Source organism: Capsicum annuum, chromosome 4, assembly GCF_002878395.1.
Source record: "Capsicum annuum cultivar UCD-10X-F1 chromosome 4, UCD10Xv1.1, whole genome shotgun sequence".
Classification (NCBI taxonomy): Eukaryota; Viridiplantae; Streptophyta; class Magnoliopsida; order Solanales; family Solanaceae; genus Capsicum; species Capsicum annuum.
Window position 1 is genome coordinate 183,374,439 of NC_061114.1, and position 12,284 is coordinate 183,386,722.

Consider the following 12,284-nt stretch of genomic DNA (forward strand, 5'->3'; position numbering starts at 1 on the left):
TCACATTAAAGTGATTATTTCCTTATTACTTTTTAAACAAGGACTAAAAACACAGCAATTTCCACATAATGGTGAATGGGCTCTGCCGTCAATGATTGTGAATGATGAAGTGTGGCAACAAGAATTTAGAAAAGGTGAAAAAAGAAGTCTATTGTTAATAATTTTCCCTCTTCTTTACTTACATTTGCATTTCCTGGAACTTATGAAACAATTCCCTCTTCTATTTTCAAATCAAGATGGATTTGAACTATTCTCTTCAGGAAATAAAGGATATCACCAAGCTAATAAATGGTCAATTCACCACATAATTACTAAAAGCCCATCTCTTGGGAAAAGGAATACAACATAATGCATAGACTCTTGCATATGGATTAAGAATAAGATGTGGCTCTTCTGAGAGAATCAGCACTCTTTACACCAAACAAACTCCAATATACTAACGCCAAACAGTGTAATTTGAGTGAATCAATGAAGCACACGAGGCATCTATTGCCATAAAATTGATGCATACTCCCTACAAGTCCGTATCGCTTTCTAATACTACTGTAGGAACCATTACAACAACAGCTACTATGTATTTTGGTTATGGAGAGTGCTTTGTATTGTCCATCTTAAGCCCAGGATAGGAGAAATCCATTATAACACCATCCATTTGATGATTTGTAGGAGGGCTGCACAATGAAGACAGTTGAGGCTTTGATGTGCAAAATGAAAAAGTAGGTGAGAAAGTGGAGAGTTTAGAAGCTTTTTTTTTTTTTGAGAGCAAGCAAGAAGTGGATTAACAACAAAGCATCGAGAGGATGAAAGATTTACAAAAGTAGGAACAGTCAGCTCTAGAGAGGGCAAACACAAAACCTATCATAATACAAGAGAGCTGACAAAATCCAAGAATTGTTCATGTTTATACAAAGGTGTAAGGTTAACCCAACTAAAAAGTAAGACTTAACATATGCCCTTGAAATTGGAGCTGTTAGTTGAGACGCCATCAGAACATCCCACAAAACAACAGCAGGAACCATAGACCATAATCTTCTGAAAGACTTCTCAAATTTCCAATTGCTCCAGCTGACAACCTTCTCTGAAACTCTTAGGCATAACCCACTGAAGACCAAAAAGGGAGAACACTGACCGGATGTCTATAGCAATAGGGCAGTGCAATAAAAGGTGGTTGACAGTTTCTACACTGTTTAAATACATATAGCATCCTGTTGGCTGAGCTGAATCCTCTTCAGTTGAGGTTGTCTAAAGTGGCATGAATTTTTCAGAGCTAGCAAGCAAAAAGCACTAATCTTGGGGAGCGATTTGACCTTCCATATTAGCTTCATGGCCACTGATCAATTACAGTTATGTTGGAACTCAAAAGTTGGTAATTGACTTTGACCAAGTAGGAACTATCCATGTTGTTGCCCCATTTGAGCATGTCTTTTTTCAGGGGATTGACAGCAGTAGAGTAATCTTCCCATAAGTGCTGCAAGTGCATCAAACTCCCAATCATTCAGGTCCCTTCTCAGTCTAGGACACCAAGTGCGCCCCTCCCAATTTTGTGAGACAGTGGAATCAGGATCAGAGGCAATAGATAATATCATGGGGTAGAGCTCCTTCAATAGATTCTGACCAAGCCAAGGGTCTTTTCCAGAGAGGATGTGGTTCCCACTACCCATTCCTACCTGTAGAGTTGTTTTAGAAGTGAAATCAGTCCACAATTTCCTGATTCCTTTCCACAATCCACAATCATGAAGTAATCTACTAGGCTCAGTAACCCAATGGCTATCATGTCCACATTAAGCTTGGATCACTTCCTTCCTAAGTCCCATGCCCTCTTGATTATACCTCCAATGCCATTTAAAGAGCATGCTTTTGCTATGTAGCCAGGTCCTTGACTCCTAGTCCACCAAGTGATCTTGGGATAGCAACCTTCTCCCATTTCATTAAGTGAAGTTTGTGGGACTCGTTATTGCCATCCCAAAAGAATGAACTAATGCTATCAAGCTTCTGCAATATTTCATCTGGTACAGGGAATAAGGACATGAAATAAGTCAGAATGTTGTATAACACATTGTTAATCAAAGTAATTCTGTCTCCAAGAAAGAGGTTGTTGTTGCCAGGTGGCCGGCGTTTTCTCAAACTTTTCAACCATCCCATTCCATATCTCAACAGATCTGCAGCTAGCCCCCAATGGGAGTCCCAAGTAGATAGTTGGGGAAGTCCCTGTATTGCAGAAGCTTAATATTAATGCCCGGACACAACTCTTTGCAAATTTTAGTTTTACCAAATTCCACGGGGACATGAGTTTGCCAGAGTTTCTTAGCTATCACAGAACCAAAAAACATTTGGATATTTTTACAATCTCCTTGCTGTTGACACCTAATTTTTGCCCTCCCTAATCAAGATTAATTTCGAGCTTCTTCGGTTTCAATAAAATCGAAATATTTATTGAATAGAACTTTTTCAAAAGAATATTCACCTGGGCAAGTTTGTCATTTTGAGTGACGATTATACATTATTGTATTCCATTATACGAAATTATGTAGTTTTGTCACTTAAATAATATCGGATTTTAATCAAAGATTATTTTGAAAATAAGTTCAAACAGTTGAAGTCTTGATTTAAATATGATTATTCTGAAAAAATAATATATTTGGAGAAATATTGATTCAATTTTATCGAATCAAGAAGCTTGGGATTGAAAGAAGTATTGATTCGTGTCAAATTTCGATCTAATTTGACCATCCTGTGAAATTTGATCATAAGTGAAGTTAAAGTGGCCACAATTGCGATGTACTTGGCTAATTAACTTTCAATTTGGTCGAAATTCAAATAGGATAGGCTCAATTAAAATCGAAATTATCTTTTTGAATAACCCCAAATTTAATTAGGGGTTATTTTTTAAATGATACCCAAGAAATTACCCAATTAGAAACCAAATAATCCAATTCAAGCTTAATCATCAACCCACTCCATACCCAAGCCCAGTCCAACAACCATCCAACCTTAGCTCCATTTAACACCCAACTTAATCAGCACTACCCCCAGGCCCAATTCCCTAATGTTAGCAGCCCAAATTAATAACTGACCGTCCCAAGCCCAATCCATACCGGCTGAACCAGCCCACCTAAGATCCCTCTTCTCCTCCAAAACAGCAACACCATCGATAATCACCAGGAACCCACGAACAACTTCAGCTCCAACCCGATTCCAATCAGCTTCGACCCGACAAAATACCCTATTTCTCCTCTCCCTTACTCCGATCGTACTCCCCACGTGAGTAGCATATGGGTTCGTACCACGGGGGTTCCGAGAATCCTCTAGAAGATGTGTAGGTGTCCCTTCAACGGATAAATTCAGCAAATTTCAGGGTACTCGTACGTTTTCGTACATTATTTGGCTAATTTCCATTGGTTTTGGGAAAGAATCCGTTTTCCCCAAACCCTAGTGGTACATCGATTCCAGAAGAGGTACAAATTGAGGGCAAAATGGAGCTGGAGGGAGGGTTTCGAATTTGAAATGGGATATTTTCGAAAATCCCTGGAATGCCCTCAACCCCTTCTATAAAAAGGCTCATAGAGAGCCGAGGAAAAGGGGTTTTAGAAAGTCTGGGGGGTTAGGGTTCTTTCATAGAAGTTTTGGGGGGCTCTTCTCTCTTCTCTCCAAGCTAGTTTCGAAATTTCTAAGAGGAAAAGCGAAGGGACGCTCTGTTGGTGGTCGACGTCACGAGATTTCGGTAGCGACGATTTTGCTTATAGCTCGTCATCCCGTTTTCTACCCCGAAAGAGGTAAACATATCTCTCCCTTCTAGTTTTATTGTCACTTTCTCGTTCATCTCATTTCTCCATATTAGTCGTTCTTTGGTTATTAATACTTTAACAGTAATACGCTGGGAATTTGTTGCTGGAGAAAGTTTTAAAGATCATAGGTTGCTCTTTTTGCGAATGATGATGTTGTTTGTATTGCGACATTAGGATTAATTTCTGCCTTGATTGTCTGATATGTGCCATCATCGTCTTTGTCTCGATTCTGTGATTGGTCATCTATTCTTGGCGTTACTGATTAATTGTCCTCCTAATGAATCATTTTGTCGACTGTCTGTTGTTTGAAGTAGTTGAAGATCATGTTGTGATTATCGCTTAATAATTTTCATCCCCTTGTTGCCCTGTTCGTAGTTGTAGTTTTATAATCTTGAGTACTGGGTGTAGCTCGCTAGGAGGCTATGAAAGCCCCAGGTTTCATATAAATTGTGAGCTTTCGAACTTCGTTGTCGTTTCCGCATTTAGGACATATTGATTTTCAGAACTTCTGATTTTGTTAGGATTCATCTGGGAGCATTTACTTTTTTGCTCATACAATGTTTCTTTTTTTTTCTTTTGATGAAAATTTCCTTGAATTCGGCTTCGTGTATGCTTTATTGCTTGAATGATGAGCTTCTAGCCTAAAGATTGTTGCTAATATCCTGTTCTAAAAAGGGGTTAAAGTCCACGCCTTTTCGTCGATTTCGCATTAGAATTGAATTTTGTGGTTTCAAGTTTGTGCTACGTTTTTCTTTTGGGTTTCTCTGCTGTCATAAGGCCTAAACGGGCGTAAATGGCTTGAGGAAAGTGTGTGTCATTTAAGTTGACGAAGGACACGCTAATACCTATTTTCAAAAAAAATGGGCCATTGGGTCCTCGAAATAGTCAGGTTCCTTTAAGATAAAACGAATTGTGGTGCGACTTAGTGAGTACTGTGTCATGATAATATTATTTATTAACTACTAAAACTTGTTTAGCATATCGTGAAGATTCTGTTTTCTTTTACCCAGCCTATTTCACGTCGCGATTTCATACTTTTCATTATTAAGTTTGATCCCCGTTTCAGTGCTATCCTTGTTTGATGTAGAATTCATGTACAACCTCCCTTTGATTTAGTATTCCTCGGCCTAATAACAAGTTTAATGATTTAGTTTTGTGACTTATGTTCCAAACTTTACTAACGAAATTGCTGTGACACTAGGCTTTTCTTTCTCTTCTCGTTGCTAGTTATAAACTCATTGCAGACGTGTGCTTGAACACTATGGCCTGATTCACTGTCCTTTTTTATTTTATTGTATTTTTATGTTTGTTTTGGTTCCTTGTATCAGTTGGTCATGGCCTTTCTCATTCTTAAGGCTCCTATTGACAAAAGATGTCAAACCAGGGTAAAGAAATATTTTACAAGTTTCTTTATTCCGTTGAAAGTTACAAGTTCTTTCTTAAGTCTTTTAGTTTATACTTTTGAGTCACCAAAGTCTCCTATAACCTTAATACACAATCTGTTAACGTTGTTTGCTTGCAATTGTGAGAATTTCCTATTTTACCTTATCCTATTGTTTGTTTGGAAATCATTAGTCAATGAAAGTTCTTCTTCAACCTTGCAAGCCATGTGTTTCATATTCCTAGAGTTCATATAAATTTTATGGTTTCATGTGTCTATATGTAGTAAGTGAATTGGTGTGTTCTTTTGTTTAAAATGTTGTCTTCTTCATCACATAATTCATTTACAAGTATAGAATTTTTGAGAATATACATTAATTCGCTCTTTTGTCTTTTCCTTTCTTTGCATGAATATACCTCGGAGTCCAAACGGGCTTGTTTCTTGCATTTCCTTAATGGGCCATTGCCCGTCTCATTGAATCAAGCCCAAAAGAAAAATCCAAGAATCCATCGCATGGCATACGAAGTTGCAAGGAGTCGAAAGGAAAACGGGTTAAAGTCCCGTTCTTGAAGCGGCTACGAGACCCCCAAAGTCTCATTTATTATTTTGGTTTATTTACTTATTGTCGTCTTCATTTATTTATTTATTCATTTATTTATTTATTTCCTTATGTATTCATTTGGGCCTCGAAGTCAAAGTTGTACTTAATACAGGTGAAGCGAGACTCAAGCTAAAGGCTCGAAAACATAGAATTAGGACAGGTCGAAGACGGGCTGAAAGCCCAATATCTAGATTAGGACAGGGTTGTCGATTTTCGCCTAATGACTCAAGTCCTTCTGCTTCTACCCTTTCCCTTACTTTTGCTAATTTGTTTTTATGTGTTTTCGCTAAAAATTGGTTTTGCATAGACACCAAAATATTCCTAAAATCGCTTTTCTTTTCAAAAACCAACATTTTCAAGGTTAATCAAAGACGATTTTTAAACAGTTCGGATAACCGCAAATTAGCGAACGTTTTAGGTGCCTAACACCTTCCTAAAACGTTAATAGGAATTACTTACTCGGAATCTTCAAAACTTAAAACGATTTTTCTGTTTTGAATCGTTTGAAGTAACTCTCTAAAAGTTTCTTAATTCCTTTTCAAAATTAAGTGGCGACTCTTCTCAAAAAGTCAAAATTTCTCCGCAAAACACTTATATTTTAAAGGACTCAAAACGTTTCTTTCCATACCCATTCCCCAGTTACTAAGCATGTTAAGAAAGAAAAGAACAAGAAAAAAATGGCAAAAGAGAGCACAAGAAGGAAAGAGCAAGAAAACCAGGGAAGGCCGGTAACAAATCGATTTCTTAGTATAGAGTTCAACTCATCTGACAAGAGCACAATGACACTGCCATTGCTAAGCCTCTGAGTTATCTCAGCCTGCAAAATGAGAAGCCAATATGGGAAACTACTAGTTAGATATAATAAACCAAGTATAACTACTAAATTCAGATAGAAACAGAACATCAACATATTGATAGTTTAATGCAGGTGCAACATAAAAGAATTCTATTTACATCTAGAGCTAAAAATTTCCTCTCATAAGGTCAATAGTTATCTTGGTTTATGGGGAAAAAGGATAACTAATTGAGACATTAACTCATCAAGTTTCATAACCCGCTAATGTTATCACCTGGATAGATGGACTTGGATTGAAGGAGGCATTTTGAGTCCATCAGTTCATATGCAGTGATTTAATATGGTAAGAGATAGATGTCTACCATGAAAATCATACAGTTGCAGCTCACCCAAGTAATTTCCTTCTTATGTTTATTCAAATAGTTGACTCTTGATGAAGACAAGCATATTACCCTCTCTCTCTCTCTCTCTCACCCTGCCGCTTCCAGAACACTCCCCCCCACCCCATCCAAGGGAAAAAAAAAACAACCATCCCAAAATAACCTCAAGATCAAGAAGAGCCAGCATATATAGAAGACAACGGAAGACCTTGCTCAACCAAATAAACATAGCAGCAAATAAAAGCCAAAAAGTTGCCACTCTATCTCCCCTCATCATGCAAAGGCTCTTGTTTTCCCTTCCCTTTCCAAGCTGACACTTTCTTCCCTCCTCCCTCCCCACTGCACCAAGTTCACCATTTTTCCTTGTCCTATCTTCTCCATGCCCAAAGATGCAACCACTAGTTATCTTTCTTCCTCCTTCCCACTTATCTACACTTACACCAGAACCCCTATCCACATCCTTCATAACTAAAAGAAGCCCTTAAACAGCAAGCAACAACATTGTAAAATAGAAAATGATGGTCAAAGAGAACTTCTACAAATTAAATGCAAGTCAACATGTCCAAGAAAAAGAGAACAGACTTGACGCCTCGAGACAGTAAACTTCTAAAGCTTATGTCAAATGCTGAATACCAAAGGATGGAGTGATAAGAGCAAGTAATAACTTGGAGAGCGGACATATTTACTCATGGGTGAAAATGTGCTGGTTGAACTGGATATAATTTGGAAAGAGAATGGGCCTTTTAAATATTGACTTAAAACCCATCATTTGACCTATTCAATCCTTTCAGAACCTTATAAAATCTAATGAAGTTAAACTATTGTTACAAGCTAAACCTTCTATCTTTTAGCTTCAATTAAAGAATGACAGAAAGATTGATTTCTTTTTCTTTTCCAAAGGACTGACACTTCAAACAATAAGAAAGGAAATGAAAAAGAGGTCCAAGAAAGATGAACAGGAAGCAACATATAACTAGAAAAGATCTTGTGTTTTTGAATTGATCAGTTAAAGAAGAAAATTAGCCACAAAAAGTTGTCGCTAATTGAGCCACTGCAGAAGGCCATTTGATGCGACATGTATCCAACTGGTTTATATTTTAACACATACGCACCACATTCAGCTTAAATAGTTGATGGAACTAAAGGCCTGCATTCTCCCTCCAAGTATATATATGTTGAACTTCAGATGAAATCAAGGACTTTAGACAGATGACCACTATACAACTTTGTGTGTCACAAAATTGATGGAGATAAGTAATTACTATAGATTAAGGTAGCCCTTAAAAGAACTCAAAATCAGTAAAGACTACCAAATTGCTTATTAGACCAGAAGGATGCACTATAGTCAAATATTCAAAAAAGAATTCGTGAAAGAAAAGAATTGGTAACATAGTCAAATTTTCAATTATTTCCAGCAATTAAACATCTTCTAATCATGCAAAATGTAACTACCCAAGTTTGGAAGTCAAGCGATAATTTCCAAAATCAGGAAGGCATACGAGAAACTGGAAAATTACCTTTCAGTATTTAGATCTTTTGCAGTTACTTGTGATGGGATCCTAGTATGCAAAGAAGTACAGAAGAGGTCATTATTCCTTCCATGCCAACTTTCAGAGGCTGCACTTTTAGACAGCACTGTCAAAATGTTGCTTTCTAACAGTGTTATGCATTTCATGTAGCACCGCAATCAGTATTCGTTTCATGACAACTAGACACCTTTCAGAGGTGGTACTTTTAGATGGCACTGCCAAAATGTAGCTTTCTAACAGCTATATGCATCTCATGTAGCACTGCATGATGTGTCCTATATTAAGGTAAGCTATCAAAGTAACTTCCGTAGATCTATAAAATAAGGAGGTAAGGACTAAACAGAATAGCAAACCTCTTTAACAGGAAAAACTCCTATCCAAGAAAATTAAGAAAGAGAAGAACAATTAGCTTTTTAAGACGTATAAATAGAAAGAATAGATCAGCCACCATTATGCGATCAAAAGATATGTGTGCCAAAAGAGAATTGAGACAAAAGTGCCACAACATCTCAACCCTGCATACAAAAGAGAATTGAGACAAAAGTGCCACAACATCTCAACCCAGCATAGAATCAAATACATCAAGCAAGTGACTTTATTCACCTTACCTACAGATCTGCACCTAGGCTGTGCCCAATAGTTTGTCCATAAGGAGGCAATATCGTTTCTAATTTCTTTGTCATTTGGTACAGCTTCTGTAACTTTTCCTCCTCTCCTAGCTGTAAGAGAGACCTCTTCAACATTTGAAACACTAGCTCGCTCATGTGCCTACCCCTCTTCAACATTTCCTCAGAGCACTCAAATGCTTCTTCAACTCTCCCACGGGAACACAATCCTGTGACCAGAATTTCCAAGGAATGGCAGTGTGGACAGTTCCCTTTATCCATCAGGTAATTCCATAAACTCAAACCCAGATCAACTCTGTCGTTTCCACAGAAGAATTTCATCAGAGTCACAACCGTACGTGCCTTAGGCAAGAAATTTCTGTTGATCATCCTTTCATAAAGAGCAATGACACCACCAACATCATTTGATCTTATAAATCCCCAAAACATAGTGTGGTAAGTTAAATAGTCAAACTCAATATTTTTCTCCTCCATCTCATCCATTAAGACTGCAGCAGATTTAACATCCCTAGATTTGCTAAGTGAACTCAAGAGGGCATTATAGGCTCCAGTATCTGGTTGCAAATTTCTCTTGAAGATTTCATCGAAGAGTTCTTTGGCTTTAGTTATATTATGAGCAATCCCTGCTCCATGAATCAAAGTTGTTATCGTTTCTATTGTAGGCAAGCAATTTACCTTATCCATTTCTTCAAATAGCTTCAAAGCATCACCAAGACGACCTTTTTTGCAGTATGCATCAATTCTTATACTGTATGTTACGCAATTAAGCTTAAAACCTCTTTTAACCATCTCATGGTAAAATAACTCTACCGCGGTAATATCCCCTGATTCCTTGAACCCCAAAAGCAAGATATTCATTGTCTTGGTATCAGGTGGGAACCTAGAATGGAGTTTGTTGAATACTGAACGAGCTTCTTTCATCTGCCTCTGCGTGCAAAATGCTCGAAGAAGAATATTGAACTCTTCGGTGCCAAATTTCTTCCCGGGGAATAAATGTTGCTCCATCTTCTCAAATGCTTCAAGGGTATCTTCATAGGACTGATATTTTGCTATTCTTGATAGCATGATGCTCATTGACTTAAGGGTGAGCAACGACGGTTGTAGCTGGTGAATTTTCTTCATTAGTTCCCAGCCTTTATCAAAGTAACGCATTCTTGCTAGTACATGAAGTGTCTTTTCAAATGCATCAGAGGTCGGACTATACTCAGAATGGCGGAGACAGAACTCAAAAAATTCATATGCTTTAAGACCATTTGCATGTGCTGCAAATAGGCGACCAAGGACATTTTCAACAAACGTGGTAGATAGGACACTTGGAGAGATATGATGTTTAAGCATTGGTTGCAGAGGCTGAACAGGAAAAGGGTGGTCATTGATGATCCTAGCAATTGTTTCAATTTCATCTTTTGCTTCAGAAACAGACTGAACCACACTGCTTGACCAAAAGAGATGTCCAACGACTCGCTGAACTTGACCAAATCTATCTATTCGTTTAGAAATCACGACCACCATTTCATGTAACAAGTCAGAGTTTTGTGCTTCAATCAATACAAGCAAAGATTACAACCACACCTTATCCTATCTGAGCGAGCTGACGGTTCTTTCACAATTATGAGAACTTGATATCTACATAGGTTTTAGGAATCTATCAAAAAAAGGAAATATCTAAAAGTTCATCCACTCAGAGCAATTAAAGGCATCGTGTGACAACACAAAAATAATAATAGCATTTCTAAGTGAAAAATACAAACAGCAACGCAGCCTATCATTCTACAGAAACACATTGCTTTTATAAAAGATTGCTCATACATTCGATAAATCTTTATTCTCCCGTTCATCTTTACTTGTTCATGTTTGACTTGGAACACTCCTTTAAGAAAAAATAAATAAAAGGGTAAGTTTATCATATCACCCCTATTATTTATAAGTCATCCAAATGTTGAAAAAATGAATACTAGTATTTAATAACAAAGGTAAAATAGATTCAAGATTGTAAATTATCTCTTGGTTTTCCAAACTAGACAACTATTTTAAGTATACTGGACAAGTAAAGATGGACGGAACACTTACCACCAAATCTTTCTTATACATACTTAGCAACTAAATGCAAAATTTAGGGTTCAACTTCCATAGCAATAACACTAACACTGGTACTCTAAAGCTCTTGGAAATTAGATACTCCCTCCATTTTTTAGTTGACCCTTATACTAAAAATATTTATTTCAATTTATGAAATCAATAGAAATTAATTAGTATGTTTCTTCAACACTACCCTATATTAAATGACTCTGTTTAGTGTATATGCTCAAAGTTAAAATTTTAAAGCATAATTAATAGAGCTACTTTAGAAAAATAAATCCACAATAAAATTTATTTTCTTAGAAGTGTCAAGTCAACAAGTCCAACTAAAATGAATCGGAGGGAGTATAAACATCTAAAGAAGCATCAATGAGTTAAACGAAAAAGCTCTTAAAGTTTTTTTAACTAAATTGGTTAATCGCAAACCAAAAAGAAAAAAAGAGAAGTTTTATGAAAATCAATTGATTTCAAATGTTTGTGCAACTTACAAGAGACAAATGTGAAAGGCCGTCGAAATTTGGGAATTTGTTCATTCTTTCCCCCAGCAAATTTGCAGAGACAGCCTATTTGTAGAATGTGTAGTCACATTTTTCAGAACTTTACATTTGTAGCCATTTAGGGATCTCAGTATTAAAATTACCATTGTTGCAAAATGGCGGCTCTTGAATATTTAAAACGGAAAATGATCACATATACCCGATGCCCGACCTATTAAAAATGATACCTAAATACCTTTCGTGAAACTTTTTAGTTATTTATACCCTTAACGTCTAATTTCGATTATGTATATATTTTCAAATTACTAAAATAGTATGTATATATTCTTCAATTAGATGATGTGTGTCATATGTCCTTATCCTAAAGAAATTAACTCATTTTTCTTGACCATTTATCCCCCAGACTGCTAGCGAAATAATTTATGACCGAAGTTGGAAGCGAATTTCGCTCACGTGTCATCATCCTAAAGAAAAGTTCTATGACTGGATTGGCTTTGATTCGCCAAGAAATAGGCATGGCAAAACTTGCTTCCAACTCTGCCACATAACATTCGTCGACATGTCTGCTAAGGGAAAATGGGTCGATTCCTTTAGGCTGAGGACATGTGGC

General features: G+C 36.9%; 1 protein-coding gene across 9 annotated transcripts; it reads right to left on the minus strand.

The window, feature by feature from the left end:
* Nucleotides 1-721: 721 nt before the first annotated feature.
* Nucleotides 722-11,874, minus strand: LOC107867674 (pentatricopeptide repeat-containing protein At3g61360). 9 transcript variants are annotated; one of them, XR_007054302.1, is made up of 4 exons: nt 11,666-11,862; nt 9,081-10,743; nt 8,461-8,560; nt 722-6,584 (listed from the first exon to the last, which is right to left on the minus strand). XR_007054302.1 is itself a non-coding variant. In XM_016714018.2 (4 exons), exon 2 carries the CDS (start codon nt 10,608-10,610, stop codon nt 9,081-9,083), a length of 1,530 nt encoding a protein of 509 aa, XP_016569504.1. In that variant the 5' UTR covers nt 10,611-10,724; nt 11,666-11,860; the 3' UTR covers nt 722-6,584; nt 8,461-8,502. The 9 variants fall into 9 exon arrangements, 2 of the variants coding, with proteins under 2 accessions (XP_016569504.1, XP_047266363.1); XR_007054301.1 differs by having other exon boundaries at nt 9,081-10,724; nt 11,666-11,860; XR_007054303.1 differs by having other exon boundaries at nt 8,461-8,987; nt 9,081-10,724; nt 11,666-11,860.
* Between the last annotated feature and the right edge of the window lie 410 nt (nt 11,875-12,284).

Coding starts and splice junctions, on each gene's coding strand:
- LOC107867674 (XM_047410407.1), bottom strand. CDS start 10,610: ATGGTGGTCGTGATTTCTAAACGAATAGATAGATTTGGTCAAGTTCAG.